The following is a 16,781-nucleotide window of genomic DNA, read 5'->3' as shown; positions in this document are numbered from 1 at the left end:
AAGGTAGCGACGAAAGACAACAAAGAAGGAGGTGACGATGATGTGAGAGACGATTGGGCAAGTTTTCCATTAAGCATGATTGATCATGTCCAACATGGGAAGTGGAATAGGAGCTGCATGGAACACCTTCACCTCTTGCATGAAGGACCATGGCTTCGCATCAATGAGAAGGTATGTAAGAAAGTCGAGCTCTATGACTCTAAATGAAGCGCTTTGCGGGAGGCAACCCGATCTTTTATTTTATATATATATTAATATGACCGTCTACATTGCACTCTTTAATCAGAATATCAAGTAACATTGTACCATTGCTCTAATAAAGACCACAAATTCATGATGTTCATTCTAAATGTTATTGAGGGAGCACTTTGTTATTTGATCTTGGGAAACTTGTAGACCTTTTTGTGTGCCTATTAGTGTTTAGAGTCTTTTTCTTTGTGTCCCTTTTAGAGAGATTTATGAAGCATTGCACCACCCTTTGATTCTAAACTTGTGGCTAATTAACTTAGGCTAACTTTTTGTTTTGTTTTAGACCACCTCATCATGTCATATCATTTTATTCACCCACCACGTGTTGCATTGCATACCATGTTGTTCGTTTCACCCTTGCATTGCATTGCATGTTGCATTTAAAAAAACCCTTTTCTAAAAACATTGACTAGCCTCGCTTTTGAGATCCTAAAACCCTTAGGAAAACCACTCATAGAGCAATCCTAAAACCATAGGGTATGTTTTTCATTCAAAAAAAATCTAACTTATGTTTCTCTCTAGTTTTTTTGAAACTACCTTAGATAGAATTTCTATACCCAACACTCTCTCTTCAAAATTTTTGTTTTAAGCCAAAAATATAGGAAACCCATAAACCTTCTTCTAAAACCTTGTTAGCTCGGTTGCTTGATCCTTTTTTCGATAAATAACCTTTTCATTGACAAAAGCCTCACTTCTTATGAAGTGTCGCGAAGGCTTTTTGTCACTCTTAGCAATTGTTTTTGAATAAGCTAGTTGCGGAACAACATCGAAAGGTCCTTTCAATCTTGCTAACATTTGTTTTTGCTAACTCTGCATTTGCACTTTGGATCCATTCCATTGTTCGTGCCCTCATTTTGCTAGCTTGGTCTCAATCTTATTGATGTATGCTTTCCTATCCATGTAATGCTTATCATGATAGCATTTTCCTTTTTGCAATCTTGTGTAAACATGGTGTTTAGACATGATTGAAAACCATCATCATTTAGTTACCAAGCTATGAGGTTGCATTTGGTTGGTTTATAAGCTTTGCAATGCGCTTTATTTTTTTTCTTGTGCTATGAAGGCCTATTGATCTTGGGATAGACATGGTGTTTTGACCTTGGTTAAATAAGTCTTTGTGGCTATGGAGAAGTTCGGCAATCTAGTTGTAAACATGGTGTTTAGAACTAGGTGTAAACATTGTCTTTGTTTATATACCTTCCTCTCATTTGCATTTACACTAGCACACACGTACACTCACTAGTTTCGCTAAGCTAGCTATGCCACAAATTGAGATCTTAGGAATGGTAGGTTTGTTGGCATTTATTTCTACTCCCGACCATCACCTTGGGGGTAGATTGTGCACTTGAATTGTTTTGCAGGCATGACAAAGTGTTCCCGTGAATTCGTGATCAAAGAAGAAATCAAATTCGTCAATATCTCCAAAGTTCGAGAGCAAGCCCTGCTGTTTTCATCAAATTTTGCACATGGACAGAGGCGTACAAGGAAGAAAAAGTTGATATTCAGAATCTCCATGAAATTCCCGTTCCAACGCATCCAAGATCAATGAATTTGAAGACCCGTACAAAGAGATATGACAAAAACTTTGGACGTTGCGCGTTCTGAAATTCGTCGGGACAGATTGCAGCGCTGGGATAAAATGGACATAACTCTATTGTTCGGAATCAATTTTGGGCGAATAAAGACTCGTTGGAAAGAAAAATTTGTGCACTTCGCAATGGAGCAATGTTTCAGTATAGTTTCTATTCTGGAAATTGAAATAAAAATTCGTGAAGATGAGGCAACAATGGGACAACGTGGAATTGAAGGAGGCGACGACAATAAGAAGCAAAGATTGTGACCTTGACTTAGTACAAGAAGAAGTTGAAGGAAATTGAGGCAACAAAGGTGAAGACACATTGAAGATGATATTCATACACATGAGGGAAGAACTTCAAGAATTGCAAGATGGTCCATCTTCTCCTTCCACGCCTAGCATCATGCTAAGCATGAGGGAGGATTTTGTGGACAAGGAAGAAAGATCTCATGGAGAAAGATAATCACAGTTGCCACAAGATGCTCATGATTCTTCTTCCATGCTTAGCACAATGCTTAAGTATGGGGGAGGCCGCGCTACACTTCATTACGAGTATCGAGAAGGACGGTAATTCTTCCTCAACTCTCTCTTTTTCTAAATGCTTGTACATATATGCCTTCAACAATAGATGCAACCTTTGTATATATCTCTCAACCTATCACATGGCTACTAGGAGGACAACCTAGTTTTGTTTTCAATAAGTGTAGGATCACCATCACTTTGTGCTCACCACATTGATACATTTTGGCAATGCCTTATGCTTATGGAAAAATGATGAAAGTTGCTGCTTTGTTCTACCTACGCTATGTTGTATATGACTTGGCTATTTGCTCTCAATTAAATGGAATTAAAATGATTAAATACTGGCTCTTTTATTTGTGGAGGTTAAATGAATAAATTCTAAACCCACATATTATATGTTGCTCTTTGATTTAAGTCTACCGATGACCTTACACCTTGTGTTGTTTAATTTGAAAACTTAATTCCTATGCTATCTACATTTGTGAATCTCTTACAAAGTTCTACCTACCAAAGCCTATACACACATATTCTTTCATGATGAAACCTTTAGATTGCAAACATATATTTTGATGAGTTGGATTAAGATTGATTTCTTTGGTATGAGACTAAGAAGCTGGTCATTCCGTTCTTTTTGTGTAACCTTCTTTCTGCTAGCCTATCTATCCATGCATTGTGAGTTTCCACTTTGGGAATTTTGCAAACCTCGCTGGATATCCACCCTAAACCAAAAATATCTTTTTGTGATTACCTCCTTGACCACAACCCAATTTGAGTATGGATTATCATTTCGACGGAATCAAAAGAATCAAGGGCACCATATAAAGAAAAGTTTTGGGAGACAAGGCTTCCCGGAGATATTTTGATGCCTAATAGAATCGCGACTTGGTTTTGTGTTTGCTTTGCTCTTGCATGGTTTACCTAGAGTACATCAACTATCGTGTTCTTGTTGTTCGTTACCGATTATCCTCGTGTAGTGACAGTATGCGGGAGGGAAAGGTTTTGATCCTGGAACACACCTTCAAGCGGTTCTATGAAGAAGAAGGTGAATTTGAGATACTTACCCTAACTAGTTGGTTCTCCCACTATTCATACTCGAGGACGAGCATTCGTTCAAGCATGGGGGGATGGCTGGGTAAGTATTCTATGTTATCAAAAGTTCTAAGGAGCAAAAAGAAAGAAAAAAAGAAAAATGAAAAAAGGGGAGAAAAGAAAAAAAGAGAAGAATAAAATGCTCCTTAGTTCTTTTTGGTTTCATTAATTTTCCAAGTTACTTTGAAGAATTATTCCATACTCAAATCTTCCAACCATGTGCAATCCGATAACGAGAACTTTATTTGTGTCTCGGGATCATCCATTTGCCACTTGCACATGTCCACCTATCTAAATGTGTGTTTCATCTTTCCCCCTCTCCAACATTATTTTCCAATGGCCTTTTTTACTAGTCTCGGTAATCCCATTAGATCTCTCTCTTAGTTTGACAATATTTCAGATATAATGTTTTGCTAGGATTGTTTTTACCTACCAAGCTCCACATAAGCCTTCCACTTTTATATATGAGTAGAATAGGTTGAAAATAATCTAATGTAGGCTTGAGCGACTTGATGAGATGAGTATTTCCATGATCTTTTGCAAGAGAACCTCACTTATGTTTGATATGCATTCTTTTGAAAACTCTTCACGATGAAACAAGGTAAAGGTTTGAAGTTCGCTTAAGTTTGAGAGCATTGCATTTATTTATTATTGTGGCTTGTTCTTTAATTGCTAGTCTATCTTCCATAATGAAAAAGTAGCCGGTCAAAACATGAACTTAAATGCTAAATACTTGAGAGAGCAATATGTCTTGTTATGTATGACTAAGTGCAGAGAGGACATTGAGGGGCAACGCTGATTTCTTTATAAGCAAAGCTCCTGGACTTACTCGAGGACGAGCAAAGTTTAAGCATGGGGGGAATGTTGACGCTCCTTAAGTACACCTTTTATCCCTTGTTTATCCTTGATAATGGCATGAATTTAATATCAAAATCACTAACCGTCCTAACCCCGACCTAATTATTGGTCATTTTCACGTTTGCACATATATTTTGGAGGAACTTCGTTTTTGCAGGGTTTTTTTGCCTATTTTAGAGCATGAAATGACGAGGCCCGTGATCGAGCGCTAACACGGAGAAAGACGAGGGCCAAAGCCCAAAAGGGAGGACCAAAGCCCATGTTGATTCGAAGCCCATTCAAGCACATCCATCCTCCAAGAGAGCCCAAAGGACCGAGCCCACGAAAATGAGATCAAGATACTTCGGGATTAAGCAAAGCAAATGAAGATTTAAGGAAGGATTCCCTATCCTATCATTTCCTCGAAGATATCTCCAAGATAACAACGTCCAAAGGGGTGCAATCGTGAAGGACAGAAACTCTAGAAGATGCGAGGAGTCTACACGCCAAAGATGAGACCGAGGCGAGCCCGAAAAGGGGTAGGCCGGCCGGCCTAGGCCCATGGGGCCGGCCGGCCCAGCCCTTTTCTGAGGTGGTTTGCCTTCCCCTTCGACCGGTGGCTTCCTCGGCTTATAAATAGCTCGCACCTTATTCAACTCGAAGCATCCATCCAACTAGAACTCGACGAAAACCTAGGGCCAAGACCGGAGGGAGACGACGGCCGTCGCAAGTCTTCGAAGTTGTTTAGGAGATGGCTTAGGCCATCCCTAGCCGCCATGGCCTCCCTGCGTGGTTGTGTCATGGTGGAGTTCATGAGCTAGTTGGAGTCGTCAATGGTGTATACGCGGTGGTGGCGATCCAAACGAATCTATTATGTGAGTAATGTCTTCATGTCATCCGATCTATTTAGCGATCATGTCTCTCCTCTTTCGATTTCGTTCTTGCTTTGGGTGCGCTTATTCCTAGATCTATTCTCAAGATAGATTGCATGGGGTGTTCTTGTAGCTATGGTGGCTAGGAGTTCATACCGGATCTACCCAAAGGGGGTTCGACTTGCTTCAGGGTATCCCGTTGAAAAGGGGGGCGTCGTGACAGGCCGTCTCCACAGAGTAGGTTGGGTATCGAGGGATCGGATTGGAGGTTTTGATTTAAAGAGGCTTTGGATGAGATGCATGTTGAGCTTACTCGTTTAGCTAGAACTACAACTAGAATGCGTGTGATAGGTTTAGTCATGCCTTCGGTCATGCTTTATCCTTACCGATGTTCATGGATGAGATCAACCTTTGTACATCACTCATATCTATCAAAGGTTCACCTTTTATATGCAATTAATGCTTCATGTTAGGATAGATCCGTTAGATTAGATGGAAAACCCTAGTAAGTTCATTGTCGATCCACGGATTGATAAACCTTGGGGGAATACTCTAAGTGAAAAACTACCACGAACCGTGCGCTTGCGGTATACAAATCGGGGGCGTTAGTGAACGTCAACACTGGCGACAATGTCGCTCTTGGGGAGATGGTGTGGAGGGTGCTGTCCGCCAGCTTGACCCCCCGCAGGGTCTTCGGTGGAGGAGATGCTAGAAGAAATCTTGCGAGGAGGGCATCCCGCTGGACCCGTGCGGTCTGGGGGCTGCTCCTCGCAATCCCGAGCAGCCTGGCCGTCGCGCCGGCTAAGGACTCGGTGCTCTTCATCGGCGCTCACTCCTACCCAAGACAGGGAAAATTGCCACGCAGGTGGCAATGCGTTTGTACTTTTCAACGGCTTTAAGCCAGTAACCCTTTGTAATCTTTGTTCGCAAAGATCAATGAAGTCTCCTCCTTCGCGGAGAGGACGACCGAAAGTGTATGGGTGGGGCACCACCCCTGCAGGGGATTTTGGTCCTTGAATGTGTGAAGTTTCCTCCGCGGGGGCGCGTCAGCGCACCCGCGGGTGTAGCTCCCGAGGCCTTGGAGGAGTGTTTGCACTCGTCCAAGGGCTATAAATGTCGTCCTGCTTGGTTGCTTCACTGAGGTGGCCGTCCAGCGTCTTTTTCAGCCGGCATCGACACTCCTTTCAGCCGGCCTCGGTGTTTTTCGTGCTGGAACAGCGACCCAGTGTCCGGCTGAACCATCTGGCAGGCGCGCGTCAAGAGTGGGGGTTTTGGTTAAACACATGGAACTTCATAATCGACGGTCGTCGATCCATTCGAGGGTGCGGCCCGAGCCGCGGTGTGCGAGGAGCTCCCGAGCCCCGGCCTGCGTAAAGGCGTTCAGGGAACCCTCGACTTTTATTACGGCCCTCGTCGCCCTTCCGCAGGGAGGAGGGGTGAAGCGCACCATGCTACCCATGCCCGGGCCGCGAGCTATGGCTGCTTCAGTGAGCTATTATCGGGTAGTTCAAGTGGACGTCCGTGCCCCGTTCGATAAGGGTCGGCTCGTGGTCCGTGGACACGTCACATAAAGTGCTCGCAAAGGTTCGCTAGGCGGGGCTCAGACCCATTCGATAGGGTCCGAGGGCTCGATACTCTCCCTTGTTGGGATCCCCCTGCTAGGCACCCTCGACTGGCCTTGAACACTGCGTAGGACATCTCGAACTCCGCGTTTGAGGGTAGCTTGTACGACACATCCATGCAGTCCCTGACTCTGGCGATCTGGGGCGCCTGTCGAACCCTCGACGGGCCAGGCTTCGAACCCCTGATCAGTAAGGCCTCGGAATAAGGTTCCCTCGAGGGTGAAGAGCCCCCGAAAGAAATATTCAGTCACGGTTCGCCTTAGGGTAGTTGAGTGGCCGCGGAGAATTGGGATGCATGTATTTACTTTTGGCGGTCTCTCGTAGGGCTTGGCTGACTATATGTAGGTGGGGCGGTTCTGTAGTTCGAGGCGGGGAGGGGAATAGTTGGTGCGTGTGGTTTGACGGGGCTTATGCGTGCCGTGTTGGATAGGTCCACCTTGCAAGGTTAAATCGGATCGATTCGCCGTGTCTCGCGGATATGAGGGCCTTGATCTCTTTGTCGCCTCGTAGTAATGAGATGGAATATGAAAGATATATGATGATTACTTTGAATTGTTATTTAATGCTCCACCATGATTGCTTTAGATATGCAAATATTAGTTGATAGCCTATCTATATGAAATTCTTGAGCTAAATTATTGAAAATAAGGATTCACTGTCTAGATATGTGGACTAAGTATACCCAATAGTCGGGTAAGTCTTGCTGAGTATTATTATACTCAGGGTTTATTGTTTACCCTGTTTCAGGTATAGAAGCTAACCAAGATAAACATCGGTGGGCTCGATATGACGTCCTCGTGCTGTCGTAGTTTTGCTTTATTTTATTTCATCTGATTTTCATTGAAAATTTTTCCACAAGTTAGACTCTCTCTTCCGCTGCTATCATTTCTTATGTTAATTCTAAAGTGAAAGCTATTTTGTAAGCATTTTAAAATTTATTACTATTTTTGTAAAATTGTATCATGCTGGTACCGTCTGTGCTCGCCATCGTGTGAAACTTCTGGTGTGTTACAATCGGCCTGTGGGTTGAAAACGGGCTGTCAGGTTACACTTAATTAAGCTAATATGCCTAATGCGTTCAAATGATGGCGGTTACGCTTAATTAAGCGCTTTAACTTGGCGGTTCTGTCACACACGCGCATATTTATGTTTTGTCATGGTGCTTAACCTTTGAGACCTTTTAGCACTATAATGTATAGCACACGCCTTTCCTGAAAAATAACACTAGTGGAAAAGTAAAAAAGAACACATTTTCCACAACTAATGTAGGGTCATTTCCAAGAGATGATACAAATGAACTAATCAAATTACATCAAATTTCAGAAAAGGCGCTATGTTAGACTTGAAAGCCTAGGAAGAGTTCGAAAATGAATGTACAAAGTATTACAATCACACTTGTGACTTCTTTTTATGCTCATGGTGCCTAGTTTCACAAATCTTCTGGAGAGAAGCACCAGATCATTCGTTCCACGAGCTTATCCATGACTTTTTCCAGCCATTTTGCGACACCTATGGACACAACAAGAAGAACAACAATGTACGCAGAAACCCCGATCACTAATGCCAAGATGTATGCAGAGGTTCTCATTCTCCTGCAGCTCCCAGCAGCATACGCACCCATCAGGCCAAATAAGTTGAGTACCGTGGCAGTGTGCAGTGCCAAGATGGCCGGTTTTGCCCTGCATACTCGCTTGATCAGAAGCAAGACCATGATCACCAGAGACGCCATGAAGGAAGTCGCATTGCAGTAGAAGAAAGCCTTGTACCGATGTGGATAGCTGCTCCGAAGAACCGGGTCACCGGCTATGTGGGCAGTTTGGCCATCATCCCAGAGGCCACCGGGCGGGTTCATGGCGGCTTGGTAAGTGACAGTAGCTGCAAGTGCAGCGATCAGCAACAAGTATTTGGGCAACTTTTCACCCCAGAGATCTCGCGCCCCTCCATTGGTGGCCCTATGAGGCAATATGTCACTGGATTCTTCGTCCAGTATGCCGAAAAATGATAGAAGTCTCTGCACAAGATGCTGAACTGACTCTGATACAACCAGAATAACTTGAAGCGCGATGCAGACTAGAACTGCAAAGACCAGGACGAAGACATAGATGGATGTTGATACCTTCCTGGAGCTCCCAGCGGCGAACGCACCCATGAGCCCAATCAGGTCAAGGATCACGCACACCCTGAGCGCGTGGGACTGTATCCCTCTCGCCGAAAGCTTTCTGTTCACCAGCAGCATGATGATGGCCAGAGACGCAACGAAGGCAGTTGCGTTGCAGTAAAAGAAAGCCAGGTAGCGGCGTGGGTAGTTGTCGCTGAGCACTGGGTTGCCGACGACATGGCCTGTCTTGTTCTCTTGCCAGAAGCCGCCCGGGGGACTCATGCCTGCCTGGTAGGTGAGGCTTGCTGCGAGAATGGCAAGGAGCAGCAGAAGCTTTCGTCTCTTCTCTAATTTCCATTCCAGTTCCTCATCTTCCTCCCCGGCCTGCAGCTCAAACAGCTTCTTAAGCCAATTGGGCACAAACCGCTCCAGCTTCGCCTTCACCATTTCCCTCCAGGTCGCATGGTTTGGGAAGACTTCTAACATGAACACCAGAACATGGATGCCGACGTAGAGGAACACTGGAACCACAAGCACCGAGATGTACACGGATTTGGACACTTGCCTGCAACTTCCAGCAGCATACGCACCAATCAGTCCAAGAAGGTCCAGGATCATGGCAACCTGCAATGCGCAGTACTTGATTCCCTGGGTGCTGAATATGTTGCTGAGGAGCAGGATCAGAATAACCAGCGACGCGACAAAGGCTGTGGCATTGCAGTAGAAGAAAGCCAGATATCTCCGGGGGTATGTGATGTGAAGGACTGGGTCACCTGCTAGGTAGTGATGCAGACCATCGGCAGCATTTGCTTCCCAGAAGCCACCCGGTGGGTTCAGTCCTGCTTGGTACGTCACGCTCGCCGCCAGAATCCCGAGCAGAAGCAGGTACATGCGGGACTTCTGAAGAAGCTGATCCGCACTCAGGGCTTGTGGATCAGATACTGCCTGAACCCGGTGATCTTGTTGTGGCTGAATCCTGTCCAATTTCAGACATTTTTGCAATGTTTTTTGGGCACTGTGGACCCAATTCTCCACAGGCTTGCACAAGAACACCAGAACCTGAAGGCCGATGTAGAGCAGAATAGCAGCCACCAACGCGATGACGTAGATGGAAGTCTTGACGCTTCTGCTGCTCCCGACGGAGAAGGCGCCCGTGAGGCCGATGAGAGCGGCGCCCGTGCACACCCAGAGCGCGCACGACCGGAAGCCGTGGCGCGCCACGGTCCTGCTCATGAGGAGCATGATCACGACCAGGGACGCCACGAACGCCGTGGTGTTGAAGTAGAAGAAGCCCATGAAGCGGTCGGGATGGTGGTCGTGGAGCATGGGGTCCCCGGCGAGGTGGTCGCTGTCCTGGCTGTCCGCCGACAGGAACCCGCCTGGCATGCTCAGCCCAGCTTGGTACGTCACTGTCGCGACAAGAGTCGCGAAGATGAGGAGGTACTTGCGCGAGCGCTCCACCGCTTCGTGGGCTTCTTCAGGCATGGCGTCCTCGCCGGCGGCGGCGGCGTGCGCGTGCCTCCTCAAGGCGCACAACGTGAAGAGCAGGACATGGGCGCAGACGTAGGACGAGACCATCGCCACCAGGGCGACGATGTAGGCGGACATGGCGACGTCCCTGCAGCTGCCGGCGGCGTAGGCCCCCATGAGGCCCAACTGGTCGAGGATCATGGCGGCCTGGAGCGCCCGGAGCCACCAGCGGCGGCGGCTCAGCGAGTGCACGAGGAGGAGGTTGACGGTGATGATGGAAGCGATGAAGGCGGTGGCGTTGAAGTAGAAGAAAAGCGTGTAGCGGCGGGCGTAGGTGACCTGGAGCACGGGGTCGCCGGCGAGCCGCACGCCGTCGTTGTCGTCCCAGAAGCCTCCCGGCGGGCACAGCCCCGCCGAGTAGGTGACGCTTGCCGCAAGCGTGGCCTGCAGCAGCACGTACTTGCGCAGCTCCCAGAGGAAGTAGGCGTCCCTGGCCGCCGTGGTGGCAGGAGTGGCCGGCGCCGGAGCTCGCCGGCCGGGGTCAACGTCAACTGACATTGTGTCTCTCCCCGTTTGGATCGGAGCGTGTGGGAATTTTCTTTTTGGAATGTTTTCTTGGGAAGCTCGGAGCCCGGGAGCAATTAAGTAGCAAGTGCAGTGATGCGAGGATGAGCGATGCCGCGTGTGGAAAATTGGTGAGCGCGTCCGGATCGCGTCGCGGGCGTAGGTAGATTTCACCGAGATTGCCAAGAACGCGGAACAAGACTACGAGAGTCTCCTGATTTTGTCCTGCCTGAAGGACTAGCACTCTAGCAGCTAGCAGTGGCGTCTGTCCATTCTCTTGACTTGGCTCCTCGTTGACTCCACTGTTTTTTACAAGTTCTTGCGCACTCTAGCAGCTAGCACTCTATTGCAAGTGCTGTGTTGTTTCTTGTACTTGTCCAGTCCCTGGCTGTCTCCAACTAGTAGTTCGTGTTCTTTCAGTGCAATCTGCAAGCATTTTCATTTCCTAATTCCTAGATTCAGAAATAACTTCCATTTCTGGAGTCCTCAGTCATGTCGTATCGTATCTGATACTGGTCGGCCGGGCTACTTAGATTAGCTTATACTCAGCTACAGTGCTAGGAATTCACTCACGAGACTGAAGAAAAGGATAACTTGTTTAGTTCTGCTTGTTTAGTTCTGGCGCAGGGCAGACAACCTGCTTGCCGGAGTGTTTTCTTGGAAACCTCCAGGGCTCCAAGTACTTGGTGACATAACACAAAATGGCGAGCGGTGGTTTTGTGGCGAGACACCGTGTGGAAAATTCTTGAGTGCGGCAGAAGTACATACTGATATCGTCTCGTGACAGCTTGACACAACAAGGCAGAGAAATTGAACCTGGCTTTTGTCGCTGACCTTGTTGACTTGATTGTTAACCATCCACAGGTGCTATGCTGTTTGTATGACTCGGGCCCACATGTCAGCGACCGTGTCAAAGAGAAGTTACATCCTCCTTTTGTGTTTGGCCCGGTTGCCGCACCTACTAGTCCTCCTGATTGTCTTGACTAGCAAGGCGTTTTGCCAAGTCGGAGTCAAGGTTTTTCCGAACGAAGCCGATGGATTTGGGCTTGTAGTCGGACCCGGCTTCTATCGTGCGTGCCCCAGCCTATAAATATAATCTAGGGTGCCCCTTTAATTCGTTCCAGCACCATCCATCAATTTCCGTTCCTGGCAACTGATCAGGAGGATCTGCAAGAGCCAAGACCGGCGGCGCGACGACCGGCAGCCTTGCCGCAGCCGCAGGTGGCGTGAGGAAGACGAGGGTGTGGCAATGATCCCGCTCCCGGCTAAGATGATGAAAGAGATCATGGCCGCCATGGTCGAATCGCAGGTGGAGATGGTGGCAGTGTTTCTCGAGTCGCAGCGTTTCTTCAACGTGCCCACCTCGGGCAAGGCGATCCTGGCTCTGCCCACGACGAGGGCGGAGGAGACGGTGGAGCAGGGCTGCACGGTGTGTCGTTGGGCCTTCGAGGAAGGCGACACGCTCAGGGTGATGCCGTGCTCCCACTCCTTCCATCAGAGTTATCTTCCGACGGCTTAGCACCAATGGAACCTGCGGGATCCCGACATGCGGGGCAGCATAGAGGTGGCGCTTCAGGTCATTCCCAGAGCTCCGCGGTCCAGCGCCATCCTGGCGTTTGCTAGAGGGGACGCCATCTTCAGGAGCGAGGAGGGCAGCAGCGGCGGAGGGGGTGCCGGCAACCCAGAGGCCATCCACATCCACCCAGCTGGACGCGAGGACGCCCGTCGCGACGTCGGCAGGAGGATCATCCCGCCGCGAGCACGCATCCCTCGGCGGTGAATGCGAGGGCGGCTACCCGTGCCAAGGGGACAACGCCCACAGCAAGGCCCTGCGCGAGATCGACCGCCGCCGAGGCAGAGGCGCTCGTGGGGACCAAAGTCCTCGCACCGACCTCGAGAAGAACGTCACCGCCAAAAGCGAGGAAGATGGCGTCCGACGCTGCGTCCGCTCCCCCGATCGTAGTGGCCGCGGTGTACAAAGCGGAGCGAACTCCGCGCCCGGAAAAAAGAGGTTGTCCAACTACGCACTAGATGCTACAGCATCGGCCACGCATACCCCCGGGCTTCGTCCCAAGCATGCGAGCACGCACGCCACGGTGTTGGCGAGGGGGACGCTGCTCCCCGCCGCGACCGCGAGCACGCAGCTCTTGGCGGCGGACGTGAGGGCGGCCACCCACGTCAAGGGGACAACGGCACCAGCAGGGCCGTGTGCGAGGTTGACCACCGAGGCCATCGCGGTCGTGGGGAGGAGGGTGCTCGCACCGGCCTACATCACCACGGGGACCCACACGCCTACTGCGAGAAGAACGTCGTCTCCGAATGCGAGGAGGATGGCATCGGACACCGCGTACGCGACGTTTGCCAAGGCGAGGACAAGGGTGTCCAAGACCACCACATGGCAGATAGAGCCCCCGACCACCTGGGACTGGGACAGGTCAATCGCGCAAACAGCAAAAGGATGGCGGCCCCATCATCGCCACGCGTGGAATCAACGGCCACAACCAAGGAGGTGTCCATGGTGCTGGTGCCCAGATGGCTGGAGCTGCTCTCAAGTTGAGGCAAGTCATCGATAACAGACTGGACCTTACGATTGCTCGTGAAATTGTGAGTCCTGGTTCGGTAGTTAGTGCGGATTGGAAAGAGATCTGGCAGAATCATCCCTTAGTTTTTCATGATCTTGATTTGGTGAGAGCTTCGCGAGCCAAGGATGGCGCAAAGTTGGCCTTGACAGATGTCATCACCACAATGCTTGAGACTCATCCTGGCCCAATACAATACTTCAGGTTAGATTCATTTGTCATGAAGAGAGGCTGCAATCAGTTGGAAGAATGGATGGAGGTGTTAAGTAAGAAGGATGTTGAACATGTGGTGGTTGTGAATAGCATATGACCATCACAGACAGTGGAATTCCCACTACAGAGCCTTGATTCTCGTAGCCTCAGAGTCCTGCATCTGTGCTTCTTCAGTATTCCATACATTTGGTTGCCAACACATTATTCAAACCCAGTTGCTCTTGACTTAACATGCTGCATCATAAGCGAAGGAGATTTGTGTGCCCTAGTTAAGCGATGCAGAAAGCTTAAAATCTACACATCGGCCTCTGGGATGAGAGTAGTGTGAGGATATGTTGGGAAATTGACGCCCCTAACCTTAGCACCAACTTCTTATGTGGATTCTTACCCACACTACTCTCTATGGATAGCTTCACACCAATACTAATGTGGGAGACCAACTCTCTACAAGGTAATTCAAACCTTTATTCACAACTCAACTTGATACAACATGAGATAACTCTTACACTCTTTATGTGGCTATCCTATCACGACACCACTACACTACATGGCAACCTTGCCATCTCCTACTTGAGACCTCGGAGAAGTACACCCCTATTTATAGAACTCCATGGTTCATATGGTGTTGCCATGTGTCCACCTTCTACACTCTTCTACATTTCTAGAGTTTTCTACATCTTTATTCTATCATACAAATATCTTTTCTCTAGAGAATTCTACGCTTACACTTCACCATGAAGCATGATAACTATTACTCATACTTGTTGTCCACTCTTCTAGAACATTCTTACCTTGGCATGATCTTATCACCATGCATTGCAAAGTTAGTTTCTTGTGATTTCTACAATCTTCCAGAATGTTCCAAGTATGCATTGCATATTTCAACAGGATAGATTCAGAGAGTCTAGAATTGTTGCAAATATGGTTTTCTAGCAATCCTTATCTTATCATCGACAGTGCACCAAGCCTCAAGAAGATGATCGTGGGAGCACCGATGAGAAAGACGACAAAATTGGCTTGAATCAACATAAGGAGAACTCCATCTGGGCTGCAACAAAATGTTTGGTTCCATCTAACCAGCCAGCTTTTCAGAGTAAACAAGGTTACCTTAGGTCAGGTAAGAACCATACATACCTAACTTCTTTGTGTCACACTTTTCCACTCATTTTGACTACTTTGTAATATTTTTATTGCTTGGATATAGGGAAACATTGTGTTCTCAAATCTAAGAACTCTTCAGCTGACTATTGCTTATAAAACTGACAATCAAAGGAGTACATTGATCGATTTTCTCATATCCTGCCCCTACCTAAGAAACCTCATCATATGGGTATGTATTCAACTTTATGTGGTCTAATTTAATTTGATGGAAAAGTGATGTTCTGTTATATATGTTTTGATGGATCATAAAGTACTAATGTTGTGATATGTCTTTTTTATGGCCATATAGAGGGTGGATGATCCAATAGAGGAAGAGGAAATCGGTGTGATACTGCTTCTCGACTAAAGAAAATCTATTGTTTAAGATCACAACTGGCGGTCCTAAGCTTGAAGGCCTACAAAGGTGGACCAATAGAAACTATCATTGCATCAAGTGTTTTGGAGTGTGTGGTAATGCTCCAGACACTCAACATTGAAACCGACCCGGACAAGCCAGAATCAAGGATTGCACTTGAGGAAGTACAGCGGATTCTTCAGCGTGTTGATCGCCGCTTCCCTCCTGTGAATGCACATTTTAACTGAGATAAAGTCGGCACTTGATGTAAGTTGATCTATCCTTTTGTTTATGACATCCATGTCCGTACTCTTTTGTGGACACTTGTTATTGTGTGATGATAAATCTGTCATAATTACTTTTTATCGTGCATGAACAGTAATATGTAACTCATGCATTTCAGGTGAAAGTGGTTCCAGTTGCTAGGTGACAGTGAAGAGTGAAGATACCTTTTCCCTCCTGTGAATAACTCAATATGAATTTTGACTGAGATCAGAAGAGACCCTTTCCCAATGTGAGTTAGTCTGTCTTCTTATTTGTGTGATAGGTCCCGGTCCTTGAGTGGGGGTCAGGTTGGAACTCTTGGATGTGGTTCCTTCAAATAAGGGAGATACATCCTACAATTAAATATGTGGGACAAAACCAACAAGCTCAAATGGAATTTTCTTAATATCTATGGCTTAGCTCATGATGAGTACAAATCTGAATTCCTCGCTGAACTAGCCTCTTTCTGTGGGGGTGTTAGGAACCTTTTATTTCTGATGGTGATTTTAACATGATCAGATTCACATCTGAAAAAGACAAATCAAATGTTTTATCTAAATACTCCAAGACCTTCAATTCTATCATTGCTTGTTATGACATCATTGATTTAGACATGACAGGTGGCAAATTCATCTGGTCTAATAACCATACTCCTCCAACCCTTAAGAGATTGGATAGAGTAATAGTAAGTAAGAGTTGGGAAGATATATTTCCAAGTGTGATGGTATACAAGCTCCCTAGAGAAATACCTGACCACAATCCTCTCATTTTCTCCACTTCACAACAACAAACTCTGAAGGGCATTTCTTTCAGATTTGAGCTATCTTGGCTGAATGATTCAAATTTCCTACCTCTAGTACAAGGAATCTGGTCCAAACCCTGTCATGCAAACACTGCCCTTGATAGGATTCAAGCAAACTTAAGAGGATCAAACAGTTCTTTAAAGGATGGGGTTTTAACAGGCAAGGGGAGCAAAGAAAAAAGAAAATTGCTCTACAGGAGGAATTGATGTTTCTAGAAATGTTAGAGGAGACATATGACTTGGATCTGCCATAGTTAAGTAGGAAAATGATTGTGCAAAAAAGCATTCTGGAACTTCTTGAGGAGGAAGAATTATACTGGTTTCGCCGCTCTCATCATACTTGGCTCCATGAAGGTGACATCAATACAAAAAAAATTTCACAGAATTGCTAATGGCAGAATGAGGAAAAATACCATCATCTCTCTTATGGATGATGATCAGATAATTGAGGGCAATGCTAACTAGGTAAAGCATGCTACTGAGTATTATAAATCCTTGCTTGGACCTGCTCCCGGTAATATTCTCCCAT

At 46.9% G+C, this 16,781-nt stretch overlaps 1 protein-coding gene and 1 pseudogene across 1 annotated transcript; one reads left to right on the top strand and one right to left on the bottom strand.

The window, feature by feature from the left end:
* Positions 1–8,004: 8,004 nt before the first annotated feature.
* LOC120663537 lies at positions 8,005–11,029 on the bottom strand. Its single transcript, XM_039942387.1, has one exon. The coding sequence runs from the start codon at positions 10,891–10,893 to the stop codon at positions 8,197–8,199; it is 2,697 nt and encodes an 898-aa protein (XP_039798321.1). The 5' UTR covers positions 10,894–11,029; the 3' UTR covers positions 8,005–8,196.
* Positions 11,030–13,431: 2,402 nt separating this feature from the next.
* On the top strand, positions 13,432–14,712 carry LOC120666754 (annotated as a pseudogene).
* The last annotated feature ends 2,069 nt before the right edge of the window (positions 14,713–16,781 follow it).

This window comes from Panicum virgatum, chromosome 3N, assembly GCF_016808335.1.
Source record: "Panicum virgatum strain AP13 chromosome 3N, P.virgatum_v5, whole genome shotgun sequence".
Taxonomy (NCBI): domain Eukaryota; kingdom Viridiplantae; phylum Streptophyta; class Magnoliopsida; order Poales; family Poaceae; genus Panicum; species Panicum virgatum.
The sequence above is the reverse complement of the archived record's forward strand: the minus strand, read 5'-3'. Positions and strand labels throughout refer to the sequence as shown.

Bases quoted from the DNA above. Each gene is read 5' to 3' on its own strand.
- LOC120663537 (XM_039942387.1), bottom strand. From the start codon at position 10,893: ATGTCAGTTGACGTTGACCCCGGCCGGCGAGCTCCGGCGCCGGCCACT.